This window comes from Adiantum capillus-veneris, chromosome 25, assembly GCF_014529385.1.
Source record: "Adiantum capillus-veneris isolate H3 chromosome 25, ASM1452938v2, whole genome shotgun sequence".
In the NCBI taxonomy this organism is placed as follows: Eukaryota; Viridiplantae; Streptophyta; class Polypodiopsida; order Polypodiales; family Pteridaceae; genus Adiantum; species Adiantum capillus-veneris.
This window is the reverse complement of record NC_140955.1, coordinates 6,135,904-6,152,302: the sequence shown is the minus strand read 5'-3', so window position 1 is coordinate 6,152,302 and position 16,399 is coordinate 6,135,904. Positions and strand designations below refer to the sequence as shown.

General features: G+C 46.7%; 1 protein-coding gene across 1 annotated transcript in view; it reads right to left on the bottom strand.

Moving 5' to 3' along the window:
• The window catches only part of VPS22 (EAP30/Vps36 family protein), a 56,527-nt gene extending 40,806 nt beyond the window's left edge, over positions 1-15,721 (bottom strand). Inside the window, exons 1-5 of the mRNA XM_086499664.1 lie at positions 15,121-15,721; positions 8,144-8,226; positions 5,821-5,931; positions 4,877-5,012; positions 4,212-4,366 (exon numbers count right to left, since the gene is read on the bottom strand). Coding sequence (XP_086355790.1) covers positions 4,212-4,366; positions 4,877-5,012; positions 5,821-5,931; positions 8,144-8,226; positions 15,121-15,553 — 918 coding nt within the window. The 5' untranslated portion in view covers positions 15,554-15,721. The remainder of the gene's footprint in view (positions 1-4,211; positions 4,367-4,876; positions 5,013-5,820; positions 5,932-8,143; positions 8,227-15,120) is intronic.
• Between the last annotated feature and the right edge of the window lie 678 nt (positions 15,722-16,399).

Sequence of the window (16,399 nt, the reverse complement as noted above, 5' to 3'; positions counted from 1 at the left end):
TGCTGAGTTGCAAAAACGCTAGGTCATGCAATCGGGGGTCCTGCTGAGAAGATGCCTGTTGAGCGGTGCTCCTGCTGCCTCTTCTACCAGAAAGTGCTAGCGCTAGGTTTCTACTTATACAAACTTAGCAAAATTGCCCTACCTACTTTCCAACAGAAGTCACTTAAAAATAATGAAAAATTTGAAAATTAGGAAAAATAGGTCTATGCACTGTAAAAATGCTACTGATGGGTTCTGACCGTAATCTGATGATCATGCTATGTGCAACCGGAGGATACGCATCTAATCTAAGTGTCTGGACATGCACGGTCTACGAACAGACTCACAAAAGTGCTAGATCACTTCCTATTCTAGACTGACTTGACAGAACTGAACCCTGGTCATGCTGGAGCTTGTCCACGGACACATAGGGTTGGATGTGTCACGTGACAAAAGAGCTCCAGAATCTCTCGCAATATGCGTCCAATGAATCTCTCTTGGTCATCCGAAGATGGTTCCAAGCAGTTCGTATGTAACGTTCGTCCTCTCGAGTCAACGAGGAAGAAATAAAAAGTCTTTTAAATTTCAGCCATTTAACTGGCGCTTTCTTGTCCAATAGAAGCGTGGACCACCAAGTTTGAGCATTTCCCTTGAAGTAAGAAGTAGTCCTCCGAATCTTGGAGTGCTCTGAGTAACGCCCTCTAGAGAAAGCTATGTCAAACTGCTGTATGAAGGCCAAAGCCTTCAAAGCATCTCAAAAACCAGAAAACGTGTTAAAGTTAATTGATTGTCCACCTTCTTTGAACTCTCGGACTTTCTTGCTTTTATCTTCCAGAAAGTCATACTGGTTGGCTTTGTAAAAATTCTTCTTTCTTGCATAAAATCTGCGGTCATCGGAGTCCGAACTATCCGAAGACGAGTCCTCTGTAGAACTGTCCGAAACTGGGCGAGATTTAGACTTCTTTGCCTTTTTCTTGCCCTTTCCAAAGCGTTGCTTTTTGCTTCACTTTTTGCCTTTTCTGTCTTCTTCGCTCGAATCGGAATAGCTAGAAGAACTCGAAGAAGAAGAAGAAGAAGAAGAAGAACTAGGTAATCCTTCAAAATGCACACGCTTCTTTTGCTTTCTTCCCGAGGCAAAAGTAGATTGACGACCCAAATAACCCGGGAAGTCAGTTTCTTTCTTCTGCTTTTTGTCGTGCTTTTCTGCTTTGTTCTACGCGTCAAAAAGCTGAGAAATCCGTGCATCAACCACCTCTTCTACGTCTTGCTCAGTAAACATCCTTGGAGTAGGAAGTTTCTTGAGTACCGGTTTGAGGGGTGGTTCTGTGGTTTGCTGCCACTGTGCATACACCTCGTCGAAGGAGGTTTGGGTCATAAATTTTGCAAATTTCGGGTCCTTCGGAAATTTATCATCATCTTTCCTACGTCGTAGATCAGTCGTCGACGCTCCATCTATTCAAGCTCCACCGGAGTAGGCCGAGGCGGGCCGTACTCCTCGCGTGAATCTTCTTCGTGATCTCCGTTCGTATCTCCATATGCAGAGGAAGTCGACTGATCTCTGTCTGAATCCATAAGTGCAGCGTAAAAAGGATCGGATTTCCCAGTAGAAGAGAAATTGGCCGCGCTCTGATACCATTGTAACAGACTTAGACACTCCAAGTCGAGAATCTACCGGGACAACACAATAATTCACTTCAAAAACAGTTCACAGTTCACAATTGATTCGACACTGGCCCGGCAGAGTTCCGTGCCTAGAGATGTTGGCCCCAAAGACTGGTGCCCCTTTCGGGGTTTCTTTTTGTATTAATCTGCAACTCAAAGTACAAGTGAGTGGGAGGCTCTCACTCTCAGACTCTACGTCTAGATGCTCTGAGAAGTGGGAAGCCTGCCCACTTATTTAAAGGTTACAAGGGATGCCAAAAGCAGAGCCCCAAAAGCTGCCAATTAAAGGCACTTTTAAAAATAAAGTTGTCTTTTTATTTCTCTCTCAAGCCCTTTGCTAGGCAAAAATAAAGCAAGGCTTTTAAATAAAAGCTCTCTCTCTCTCTCCTTGCGTTGGATCCAACATAGCCAAAAGCTGCCAGCGACTTCCGTAAAAAGCGCCACAAAAAGCGGGTGTCCGTACAGCATGCCACGTCACCGTGAAATGCGGGGACAGTACAACAGGGCTACATCAGCATTTCAGCCGGGATTCCTGCAAGAGAGGGTGTGTGTGTGTGTACTGGGCAGCCACGTCACCAGTTTGTGACAGCTCATGACATTCCCAGAGAGCAGAGAGTATGTCGAGTATGCAGGGAGGAGGTGGAGAGTGAGGAGCATTTTGTTTGCAGATGCAGAGCGATGATATTAGAGGCAGAGACAAGTCACTAATCGGGGGGCAGCCTACCCTCTGCGAAATCATGCACTCTGGAGATCAAAGACATTTGGGGTGCTACCTGCTAGAGATACAAAGGCACAAAGATATACTGCTGCAGCCACCTACAGAGACATAGGTGGGAGGGAGACAATCACAGCTTACAATTTTTTTCCTAAGGACCACACCCCCTCCACTCCCAGATCCACCGAGGGGAGTGGCTCTCCTGCAGGTTGAGATGAGATGGGCCAAAGGACGCCCGTGTGTTACCAGATGCCAAGCCCCACGACTCCACTGCAAACAGATCGAGGAGATCCGGACCCGAGAACATCGAGATGCTAAGGAGAGACGAGCCGAGATGATGGCTGGCCCAGCTGTGTTCATTCGAGCAGCCCTTGCTCCTGATCCTCCCATGTACCACATTCTACACCCCTCTATTAGCACAGGATGGAGATAGCTAGCTAGATGCATCTACATGGTTGTACTACCCCGTTGACAGAAGCAAAATGTGTTGGTATTCCATATTAAGAAAAAGCAAGTACAAAATGTTGTCACAAGCTAATTCTTGCATGTTCGCAGCTTGAGACCATGACCAACGGGGAACTTTCTAGATTTCATAAGGAAGAGTTGGGAGAGGGTGGCCGAGTTAATGCTATCATCTGTTTTTAAGGGGGTCATATCAAGTGTCTCCTCCGCGCCTTTGGCCTCCCCCGCACCTTCGTCCTCCTTTGCGCCTGTATCCTCCTCTACACCTTTGGCCTCCTTTGTAGCATTAGCCCCTTTGGCCTCCTTCATGCCTTTAACCTCCTCCGTGCCTTTGGGCTCCTATGCACCTACAGCCTCCTGTGCACTTTTAACAGCTTCCTTTGCCCTCTTTGCCTTCTTCCTCCTCTTTCTACCCGCCTTCTCCTCTGCAAATTTTGATGGGTACCAGTTCGGATTTATTTTTCTTTTCCGACAGATGGAGGAAATACACACATGTATACTTAATTTGTCTAATAGGCTGACTTCACTTCATATAAACGTCAAATATCTTCCTTTCTTCCTTTCCTTTCTCTGGCTCTCTCTTTGTTCAAGTTGAAGTGCTAAAAGTCTGTTCTAGTCTGATCGTTTCAGTTTGCACGTGGTGCCGTCCCGTTACACACATCACTCTCCCTACACTGTTTGAGCATCAACACCCCATTGTACCTAGTGAGCACTTGGTCTGGAGCTGTGTGTGCTGCCAGCCAATCTGTGGCTGATACATTTGAGAGTAGTGGGGCTCATCCCACCCTAGATATACCCAACTCAAATATCTAGATAAGTGGTCTGGCTACAACCGTCAGCTACCACACGCTGACAGTAAGGATAAGTTGGCCCTCAAGTACAGGGTACACCCCTAGTCCATCCACTGGGACACTGGTCCACATGGCTACACGTTTGCATTTGGCCCAAATGGCTACTCTGGTACACTAGTCCACACGGCTACACCTTGATATCTGGTCCACATGCGGCGTACGGCTGAATGGTCTCTAGTTGGAGCACCTTTCGATTTGGCTTAAACCTTGCCTCTGGAATCACTCTCCAACATTACACTTATCACCACTCCTATGACTGTATCACTGTAGCCAGCTACTCGTAATTCACCACCTTGCTCACACGAACACGCCCACACATGTAGACACCCACCTTCGCACAAAACCAGAAAACGAGGATCCAGGAAGAAGGGGGATGGGGGGGTTAGGTAGGTAGCAGTAGCAACAGCAAGGAGCATCAGTCAGAATGAAATATCATCACCGTTTGAAGAGCTAGAATCCTGAAATACCAGATTATTGTTTTATGAAACTAAAAAACATGCTCATAAAAACAGAAGTGCGAAAGTTCAAAAGAGACTTGAGACCTCCAATTTACTGATGGCACGGCGGCAATCATCCTCAGATATTGGTTCCCGTGAAGCCATCTGCTTTTTGGATAGCAATAAGCGAAGCTCTTCAAGATCAATCAGGCCTCCATTATAAGGTCTTGTAGCAAGGCAAATATCCACAATTTGTACACCTGTAATTGACCAAAAAATAGTTCACTAAACAATGATGTAACACTAGAATCATTGTGATCTGTTCAAGGATGCTCGTCAACCCACCAATCTACATATTATTCAAAGCTCAGGATTGACAAAGTTCAGGTCCGGGTAGAATTTACATTTTGTTCATGGACGACTTTAATGACTTTTGACCGGACAGTTTCTTGAGAGCTTCCTTTTATTGCATCACCAAATCTTCATTTGTGTGAAGTTACCTTCAGTAGTACTGCTGATTAGAAATTTTGGCGTATTTTGCTTGTGCAAATATTTTTACATTATGAAAGGAACCAGGTAAGTTTTGCAATAATCACCACGGACCAAGCTATGCCACCAATATTCTAATTCTAAGAACAGCAAAAGACAATAGGGTAAGTGGAGTCTCATCAACTCTCTGAAACTATAAAAGACAGTTGAACTATCTAAGAAATTTTGACGCTTTTGACATCATCAGACCTCGTATTTGTACCACAGCATGTTTGCCTTACCTAACTCGTAATAAAAATCACCAATCCCTAGTAACTCAGCCCAGAAGCCCTTGTTTGAGGCAAGTGGATCTACTCCACAAGTAGCACACATGGCATGAAATTGGGCTCTGAATACAGGATTTTTCTTGATATCATTCTGCATGGTACCACATACAAATCTTAGAACTGAATTCAAGAAAAGACTCATGCTTGATAAAATAAGAAGGCTCCCACAATGAAATGTGGACCAAAAATCAAGCTTTAACAAGAGATATGTTGCAAAATTTATTGTGAGATGATTGTTGATGAGCCAGTAATACACCCATCCTATGGAACTTGCTGGGTAACAAACAGTATACATGACAGCTGAAGCAACAATTTGCAATATAGTGATGCCTAGGTAGAGCCTAAAAAGAGCTTCAACTAGAAGATGAGTTTTTCTTGCATGGAGAGCACAGACACAAGGTTCCAAAAAAAAAACCACTAAAAGAGGATATTTTGGATTCGTCAGGTGTGGAGCATACAGGCTGATTAAGAAACCATAAGGAAAAAGGATTACAAATATCAAGCTGGCAACCAACAGTCCCAGCTGATCAGCACTGCTAGGATCTGATCATTAACTGGCAGCATGTTTAAGTCTTTCATGAATAAAGTAGGGGGATTCATTTTCCATTTTACATGTATTTTCAGTCTCTAGCTTCCACCACTACATAGTGGATAAATTCTAGAGTAGATTTACTGCATCATAAAAATGTCCTTTACTGTTATTGACTTGTAAACACACTTATATTAGCAAGTCATCAAATTTCCTCAAAGCCGTATAATAATCCATGCCTAACGACCCATAATGCAGTAAATGTACTCTTTATGAATTTTTCCATGCACTCGTGAGTTTTACAAAAAATTAAAAACAAATAAATATTTGAATTGTGCAAGTTACATTTACTTCTAACCAAATTGCAAACCTTGTGCTTCCTGGAAAACTCTTCAAGTTGACTCTTGAAAGTACTTAGTTGCTCCTTCATTAGATCCATTCTAATCTTCGCTACATTCTCTCCAAGTAACTTGTACTGGTCCTGTAGCACATCAAGCACAGATTTACATCTGACTGGACTTAGTTTCCAAATGAAAATAAGCACACGAAAACAAACAAGAGATGCAATCAGATTTACATCTGACTGGACTTCGTTGCCTGATGAAAATAAGCACATGAAAACAAACAAGAGATGCAATCTAGTGAATCTTTGCCCACACACATTACTTCGCCCCTATCAGCCTCATCACTTTGATACTCAATACATCTCAAGCTCGCTACTTCAGAACTTCTGACATTTGTACTAGCAGGTTCACAATAATCATCTGCCATAGCCTCCCTTTGTATATAAGGAACTCTCACCCTGAATGTAAAGACTTGGCACCTTCCAGAAGACAACACATATGGTGTTGGGGAAGAGGCCATGGTAGTTGTCATCAGAGGCAGTGCGCAGATTCAAAGTGGCGTGCTGATGTGACAGCACTGCAGCCATGTAGCAGGAACCAGAAGCCATTAGAGGGAAGCAGAAAAAGTAGCCTGATGCGACCAGAATAGCACCAAAAGCGCACAAACTTGGAAATCACAAGTGGATGGGAAGCATTGCTTTTGGGCAGATCTTTGTGTGCACACTCAACACACCTTTTTCAGGGCGCCCAGCCATTGGGCCAAGATCAAGAGCTTTTGGGGTGGGGCTAATGCTTTTGGAACCTATTAGTACAGGCCATAGGGCTCAGTTGCATCTATCTAAAAATAGAGAAATATGGTAAGCGTGCCTGTTTGGGTACAGTCTTTCTCCCTCAAGAGTCTTTCTCCCTCTGTCTCTTGAAGATAGCATGAATGACCACCTTTCGCAAGAGTTAATGCCAGTTTCATGTTTGCCCGAATAATAATGCCGATGTTCTACATGTGGTACTCAAGTTAGACTTCAAGTTCAGAATGACTTGTGTCAGCCCGGAAAAGATGTTGAAGATTGAGGATGCTACGAAGTCTAAGGAACAAATCCTTACAAATGCAAAATTGGCAAGCACATTGCATACACTAGCCGACATCATGAAAGAACCTTCTATGATAATTCTGGGACCCATTTCAAAGACCACTCTAGAAACAGAACAAGAAGCACATCCTGAACAAAAACCTTTCTCTTCTCCAACACATGACCCCACTTCACCTTTTTTTTCATGAACCCGTCTGATATTCCCCCTCAGGATCATTAGCATCTGGGACACCTCTCCATCTTTCGTATAATGTCAGAGCTTTGTCCAAAGCTACCTTTATGTCCTTCCAAAGGTGTCCTCTTATGTCCACCCACATCAAGGGTCTGAGTGCACGTGCGAAAGCTGGGAAGCAAGAGTGAAAGCATCTGTACGGTGAACACAAAGCTCTAACACCTCCCCTAAACAACAGATGTTGAGAAGCTGCTGAGGAAAATGTGGAGAGCCCAAATGAGTGTCAAGCCCAAAAATGACAAACCGTCAAGAGCCAAGTGATGATGACCAAAGTGGAGGATGCACTGATCAAGTCGCACATGGAGGCTGAAAATAATGGCCCAAAATATGCATCAAGTTGTGGAAGAGGATGAAATGGAAGTTTCAAAGATGAGCGTATTATAGCCCATTGGCTAAGCTGAAGCAACGAGGCAAGAAATCTAATTTCCCATGGAGCATGCACTTCATTCTTTCCAAGATCCTCGATATGCAAAACACAAGAAGGCTCAACCAATGAATACAGTTTCTTGGCAAGGAAAAGGATCAGTCAACTCGAAGTCAAAGACCAATATGAAGGTAAAAGCAAAGCCTTCCAGCAACAACAAGGGATCCAATACTCCAGTTAGTCAAAAATAGATTCAACAAGAGATTCAGAAACAAGTGCAGCAGCATTTGTGATGAACGCAGGGCATTGGCCAAGCATGTGACATGAGACGCTCGTAGAGGGGAAACACAAGACACCAAACCCACACACTATCAAATGCCTCTCGATAGCCCAATGATTCACAACACCCTCATTGCCCTGACTCAACCCACATGCTAGAACACATGCACACAAACACAAAATTCAATCACCCTCTTTCACACAGCTTCAGTTCGGATCACGAATGTAGGTAACTTAATAAGTATGTAAGCAAGAGATTAAGAGAGCAGGTTCTTCGAATAGTGGAGCAATTTTCAGCTTGAAAGGCTGATGCAGAAAATTCAACTGGAATTTGTCTATAAATTTTTTTACTTCATAATTTAATTCACATCAAAAAAAATTAGTACCCGGGCAGCAGCTGCTGACTTCAAGCCAGATATTCCTGGACGACGCTTCGCCATTCGATTTTGTCTTAACAAAAAAATGCTGCCTACATTTCAAAAAAGCAAGTAGCAGCTTTAGCAAAGTTTCTAATATGATTTAAGATTATAGCAAATTGCAGAGGCTTTCAGCAGAGCCATGCATCTCTCTCTCTCTCTCTCTCTCTCTCTCTCTCTCTCTCTCTCTCTCTCTCTCTCTCCCCCTGCTGCCCCTCGCGCTCCCTGCACCTCCCCTCACGCTCCCTCTCCCCTCGCGCTCCCCCCCCCCCCTGCTGCTGCTCTGCCGCGTCCTGCTGTCTGCACGCTGCCACACCCGCGTTGCACCCCCGTCCCCGCCCTGCACACGCGCTGCACCCCCGTCCCCCTCGCGTCCCCGCTGCCCCTCGCGTCCACGCTGCCTGCACTGCCTGCACTCGCGCGCCCTCTGCCCTGCCCTGCTCGCGCGCTGGCACCCTGCTGGGCACCTCCCCGCCCATTGCACGTTGCCCTAGCCCCTTTTCTCTACGCGTAGCGTGTGCCACCATTCACTACACGTAGTATGTCTCCCCCCATCTCCTACGCGTAGATTGTCCCTACCCTTTTTCTTTCACGCGTAGGATGTCGGTCCTCTACGCTTAGGGAATTATTAAAAATATATATATATTATTTTTTTATTTTATTTTTTTGGGCCCTTCCCCCCACTCTATCTACCATACTCCCCCCCCCCACCTCACCCCCCCTTTCTCTTTCACTCTCCAATCTGTAACTACCGCTATCTCCCCCGGGCCGTACCGCCTCGCGCTACACCACTCGCCGAGACCGTCGCTAGGGTGGGTGCACACGTGCATCTAGCGACTCCCTTGTGGCCGACTCCCCCCCCGCACGCCCAACGGCCGCGCCCGCTGCTAGGGTGGGTGCACACGTACATCTAACCCCCTTGCGGACGGCGATCAAGCATGAGGAAGACGAACGATAAAGCCGACCCCCTAGAGAATGCCATTCAAAAATGTAAAGAGGAAATGACGAAGACCATTACCAAAATGAACCGCAGTCTCTGGGGCACAATAAACATACTCGAAGGACGTGTGCTGATCCAAGAGAGCAAAATAAGCACGCAGGAAGACCGAGTGACGACCCAAGAGGAAGAGATCGCGTCACTCAAGAAAGAACTCGCCGAAGCCCGATCAAGAAACACACTGGAAGAGGGCGAACTGCAACCCTCAGTAATCGAAGAAATCAACACGATCAAGGAACAAGTACGGGCCATCAAAGAGGGAGAAGAACAGCACAAAGAAATGACGACTTCTTGGGTGGATGTTCTTACCAAAACCCAACAGAAGGCGGACGAAGCCGAGAAATGGATCAAGGTGGCCAAGAAAGGAAAAGACAAGGAGATAACGCCCACGTCCACACCCAACAACATCATTAACCAGACACTAGAGGAGGAGCATAGGAGAAGGGTGCGCGCTTTACATGTGAGAATTTGCGGTCTTAAAGACAAAGGCAATGTGGACGAAGAAGTAAAAGAACTCACAGCCTTGATGGGGATTCATGAGCCGACACACACAAGGGCATGGAGAGTGGGCAACATAAAGAAAAATGGAGGCAGTGGAGAAACCTAAAAAGAAAGAGCACTCATCCTCCGTTTTCCCTCCATGGAGGCAAAGAAGTCATTCTTGAAGAAAAGACCAACTCTTAAAGAGACTGGCATCTTTCTCGGGGATGATCTCACCCTCTCGCAAATCGCTCATATGCAGGAAGTAATGCCGGAGATTAGAGCGGCAAGGGGAAAAGGCAAGATCGCTTTTTACCGAGACGGAAAAGTGGTAATACTTGAGCGACGCTCCACATGACGGTGCGAGTCTTATGGGACCACACTCAAAGTAGCTGCCTGGAACTGCAATGGATCTATGCGTCTTGATGTGGGTGCTTTTGAGGACAGCTTTACTGGAAGAGACATCATCTTCTACTCTAAGACACACCAGGCCCCTGGGCAATCCATGCCTCACATCAGTGGATACAGGTGGGAGACAGCCTACAGACAGGAGACACGCTCAGAGCACAGGGGGCGAGGCTCGGGAGGAGTGGCAGTGTTATTTAGAGAGGATCTGCAGCCACTGATACATATAGCCCGCGCAGGGACGAGCAGGCTAGGTACGTGTGGGTGAGACTGAAAGCAAAGACAGGCAGATACCTCTATCTAGCTATTTGTTACTTCCCCCCGAGTACATCAGTTTATGCACCACCCAGAGGACAGTCCCCTTTCTCTATTTTGGATGATGACATATGGGAGTTCTCTAGGGACGGTGACATTATCATCCTCGGGGACTTCAATGCTAGAACTGCCCATCACCAGGCAGTGTTTTATGATACTTCAGAGGAGATGCTAAGAGAGATAGATGTGGCAGAAACGGGCCTTTCCAGACTATCACACGATATGGAATATACTGAGTATGGGCGACACCTGATAGACATGGGCACTGCACATGGATTGGCCATCTTGAACGACCTACAGAGATTTCTTGCTGCGGGAGGTTTTACATGCTTCCCGCACAGACATGGAGCCAGCACGGTGGACTATGTCATGGCACAACCGAACCTCATCTCTAGTATCCAGGATTTCACAGTTGGGCCCAGACCGGTCGGGGTGGCAGTGGATCATGCTCTGGTGTCAATGACCATCTCCTTCCAGTTCAATGTAGCACACAGGCCACGAGTAGCAGCCCCTACTCGCTACACATTCACAAGGGAGACGGACTCTGTATACATGGACAGAATCTACAGACGCCTATGCACTGAGGACCCGGGGCGGCCTCTCGAGGAGCTAACTACTATACTGACACAGACATTACATGAGGCAGCAGCAGAAGCATACCCACACACCCAGCCTGAGTAGAGCCGCCGATCCGGGAGCATGCCTCAGAACAACTGGTACGATGAGGAGTGCCACCAGACTAGAGCCAGACTTCAGAGGGAGGTGCTATTGGGGGACGTCACTCACAGACAGTCACAGACGAACTTCCGACGCCTGGTGCGGCGGAAGAAGAGGGCTTTTTTGGCTCGACTCGAGCAGGATCTATATCAGTTATTCTTGATTCAGGACTCGCGCGAGGCGTGGCGGCTCTTTCATGAGCAATCCCCCCCCCCCTGCTATTTCCTCCACAGAGACCTGGGGTCAGTACGCATCATCTTTGTACACAGTACCTAGACAGCCGCCCCTCCCCAACCCCCCTAATCCATGCCCACACACATGTGTCTTTTTCACCGCTGAGATGGTGAAAAAAGCTATTGACAGGATGAAGACTGGGAGAGCATATGATCATGAGGGCCTAGTCGCTGAGCATTTCATGCATGCCAAAGACTTACTAGCAGAGCTTCTAGCAGTTATGTTTAACCGTGCCATGTGTGAGGGCCTACCGGACACTTGGAGCCTATCTACGATCGTACCTATCTTCAAATCAGGAGACCCCATGGAGCCTGGGAACTATCGCACTATTATGATTGGGCACACACTGGCAAGATTGTATACATCCATTCTTGAGCCACAGCTGAGTAGATGGGCAGAGAGGGAAGGACTGCGGGCAACTGGGCAGGCAGGGTTCAGGAGAGGCTTCTCTACTCTTGACCACATCTTGACACTCAGGGCCATCATCGAGGAAGGCAGATCTCATGGGAGACGGATCTACTGTAGCTTTGTGGACTTCCGCAAAGCTTTTGACACAGTACCCAGAGCTAGATTGATGCGCAGATTACAAGAAATGGGAGTACCCACAGAGCTCATTTGGGGGATCATGGCATTATACAGATCAATAGTAGGACATGTACGCACCCCGGAGGGACTCTCAATACCGGTTCACTCCACTATTGGGGTGAAGCAGGGTTGCCCGCTCTCTCCTACTCTTTTCGCTATGTATGTGGATGAGGTTTCTGACTACATTGACAGGGACGGGGATAAAGGTGCACAGTTGGTAGGGACATGGATTCCACTTTTGTTATATGCGGACGATATTGTGTTGATCTCCGAATCCCCAGAGGGAATGCAACGCCAATTGGATGCTTTGCATACGTTTGCCCACGAAAGTGGTTTGTCTGTCAACCTTGGTAAAACCAAGGTTATGGTGTTTAATACCACCCCACAGTGGATCAGGAGATCAGCACCTACATTCACATACAGCCAGGAGACTGTGGAGTACACAGACGCTTACACTTACCTTGGAGTGGTTTTTACTGGACCCACATTCTCACTCAGAAGAGCAGCAGAGACCAGACTGACTAGAGCCCACGCAGCATTGGGTAGATTAGAGAGGATGTGTTCGCAGGTTCAGTTTCAGGAACCCCGGACGAAGCTCTGGCTCTTTGACACCTTGGTGGCCTCAGCATTGCTCTATGGGGCTGAGATATGGGGACCTTCATTGATCACCACGGGAGGCCAGGTCGCACAGACGGATGAGGGAACATGGAGAAATCTCTCGTCTCTATGATCTCGCGGCTCATTAGAGCCAAGGCATCAGTACCACGGGCCACTATCAAAGCAGAGCTGGCGGCCCCCCCACTAGTGGTAGAGGCGCTCACCAGATCAGTCTCCTTCATAAACCGCACATGGGAACTTCCCAGAGACAGATATGCTTGCATAGCACTTGAGTCCTCTCGACAGTTAGCCATACAAGGAGATACAACATGCTGGTATGGGGAGATGACATCATGGTTTTAGGCGCATGGGTTCAACATAGACAGGCTGCCACCATTCCAGTACTCATTGGATGCACCATCTCTCATTCTTACACAGTCGGAGATCACCAAGCTCATCCGCCAAGACCTAACCCAGCTAGACACCAGGAAGACATGGATACAACCAGCACAAGAACTGGGCACGAAGATGGCTTTCTACAGAGACCACCTTCTCCAGCTTACGGAAGATGGTTTTGTGATGAGACCCAGATACATGGATACCCACCTATCTCATGGGATACGGTGTGCTATTGGCCAATTACGCATATCGTCTCACCAGCTGCGGATTGAAACCGGGAGATACAACGGAGTACCAGCAGAGGCCAGGACATGCCCCTTGTGTGACATGGAACCTGAGACAGAGTTGCATTATACATGCCGCTGCCCCGTCTACTACGAGATACGAGGCCGCTTCCATTGCTTGTTCAGAGAGAGTTTTGGACCACTCTCAAGAGTAATGGGATACGAAGATCAAAGATGCCTGGGTTTGTTCTTGCTGGAGCTGCGCAGACACAGAGAGAGCCTGATGAATGGCGAGGCTAACCAGTCTCAAAGACGGATTACAGACTTCTTCAGAGCAGACACGGGAAGCCGCAAGAGCCACTCCCACAGCAGAGCTCCCCCCCATCTCACACCAGAGGCACACTCATTGACCGAGCAATTGAACTGGAGAAATCCAGGCGCCCACGACTGCGCAGGACTACACACCATCGACGGAGGCTACGTCAAAAGATTCAGAGTACTCTGGCCAGGCATGCACGATGCCCGGTCAGACTACTAACCATGGAGGAAATTGATGAGATTCGCCAACGACCGATGCTAGATCTTTTGTGACTCAGCTATCCCAACTAGCCGCCCATTGTTGCTTAGATTTCGGCTTAGCTCACATCGACCAATCTAGAATCCCATAATATATATCTTTGTTTTGTACTGTTGATTAGGTTATTTTGTTATTTTGTTACTCTGACTTTGTATCAGATCCACCACCTTGTAACTTTCTGGTCTCATAGGTCACTATGGCCTTTTGAAGACGTTAATATAACATTTCATTTCATTTCTCTCTCTCTCTCTCTCTCTCTCTCTCTCTCTCTCTCTCTCTCTCTCTCTCTCTCTCTCTCTCAAAAGGAGGGCTTAGACCCTTTTGTGTTACGTAAACAAGTTACAAGGCCGTAGGCACTCCATAATCCTGTAGGCATCACAAGATAACCACAATCGGTCATGAAAAAACTCCTAAAATATCACACTTACAACAAACCGCAAAGAAAAACCACCAATGATACAAAATTGCAAACGATGGCCAATACATCCAAGGCTAGGGGCAAAGGAGGGAAGTATGATAGTAGCAGATTGCTAAAGCAAAACAAGCCACCCGGACTTGCAACAAGGAGGCTGAAAACTCCACCCAAGAATCTTCAATATCAGACTTCAAATCTCCAAGGCAAAAAGGTGCACACTAGCAGAATCATCACCACCACCGCACATCCACTCTGCATCAAAACTCCGGGGGAGAGATGACCTCAAGCCAACCCTAGCAACAATCAAAAGGCCTATGATGCTCTTCAACCTGAAAAAGCATGAGCATGGTGTAAGACAAAGCTAAAGATGAGGCTAGAGACTCCACCCACCCAACACCACCTTCTCAGTAAGGAGTTAGCTAAAGTCACAGAAGCAAGAAAGCAAGGCAAGTGGGTAGTCTATAGAGGAGGAAAAGCCATCATCACAGACTTCAAAGTTCAAAGTCTACCTCCTTTTACTAAAGTTCGGACTTCACAACTAGTCACATTATGCACACGGTAATTAGCTTTTTTTTTATAGCACATGCACTTTTTGTTTTTTGCAATACCCAAAGTGGAATGTAATCAAGATGTACCTATAGGTTAAGATCAGCCTTCAAAGGATGTTAATCCTACTCTTATCTGTTTGGGGAAAAGACAAATCTGTAGACGGTGAGGAGTGTGCCGAGTCTGTCACAAACTGCTAACGTGTCAAGCCATTGAAGAACGGAGCCAACCTGTAGATCCCAGCCAAGGGGCCTAAACCCTGAACGAAGAAGCAGAAGCAGCAGAAGAAGTTTTACCAACTTGCACAGTCTTGCCACGTGGCCTATTTTTAAAGAGGAGTTCCCGGCAACTTATGGGACCCCGTTCGATGGGGCCCAAGTGACCTAAAGGGATTAAATAAAGCACGACCACACACACTCACACTCTATTTGCGTAGCAACTGATGACATGGCAGACCTGTACAGATTTTTGGATTTTGCGCAGATGATGTGGCAGCCTGTACGGATGTCCACGTTTCACATTGCATATTGAGACAAGTGTCCACTTGCTGATTCCCAAAAAGTTCGAGAGCCAGCTTTGACGATATTCCCAAAAGGTGAAGCAATCTTATGTCCCTCAATGAGCAAAGCATCCACCTCGCCAACAATGTCTGCAAGATGCTATGAACTATGCAGGTGAAGCGGTAGATGGTGTCTCCTCTAACCAAAGCTGCTGTAATTGCTTGCGTAGATCCTGCTCTGAAAGAACTCGCTCTAGGATCCGAGCGCCTCTTCTCGGGGCCGAAGGAACCCCCAAAGAGATATAAAATGAAACTGGAAAATGTTCTGACAAGACAGTACCAACCCAAATAGAGGTGGCACCCCCTTCGAGGCTGTCCATGCACCAACATAAAATCTATTTAGATGCTCCACCAGTCTGGCTATCCCCCTGAATCCTCATGAGTAGCAAAGAGTTCCCTGACGATCACCAAACACTATAGAGTGTATCACTAAAGAAACCACTCCCATGCTTGTTGCTCCAAAGGTAAGATCGATGACAATGCTAGCCTGCGTGAAGAACACCAATCCGCATAAGACTCAATGTTGTTAAATCACCACGAACAACCCCAAGTATCAACAGGAGGCAAAGAAGCAGCCAAAGGAGTCCAGAAACGAGCACAATCACGTGGCCTATTGGGATCATAGACCGAAAGGAATCCCCCGAAAGTCTCATCAAGCATACATTGCTCTGCTTACCAAAGTGCTATGGTGTTTCACCGAAGCAAGCATGGATCAACCAAAATGCAAACACTACAAGTACGAGACAAGTGTCCACTTGCTGATTCCCAAAAAGTTCGAGAGCCAACTTTGTCGATATTCCCAAAAGGTGAAGCAATCTTATGTTCCTCAATCAGCAAAGCATCCACCTCGCCGACAATGTGACTCTGCAAGTCCCATACCAATAGCATCCCTCTAGATCTGCTCAATCTAATTGTAACCCATTGGTGTTCTAAGTCATGACATGCGTATCCATAACATTAACAAGCATCATAAGAACTTTGAACCACCCCAAAAGCATACATCTTGAAAACAAGGTCTCTCCAAGACTCTCTCCGCAGGGGATAGAGCCCATAAGGCTCAGAGACCAGGAAGAAACCACAATATGTATGCATAGAACCATTGTAAACCATCCTGTAGGATACATACTATGCACAAGACTGACTGAAAACTATGCCACAGCATGCATAACATAGCCC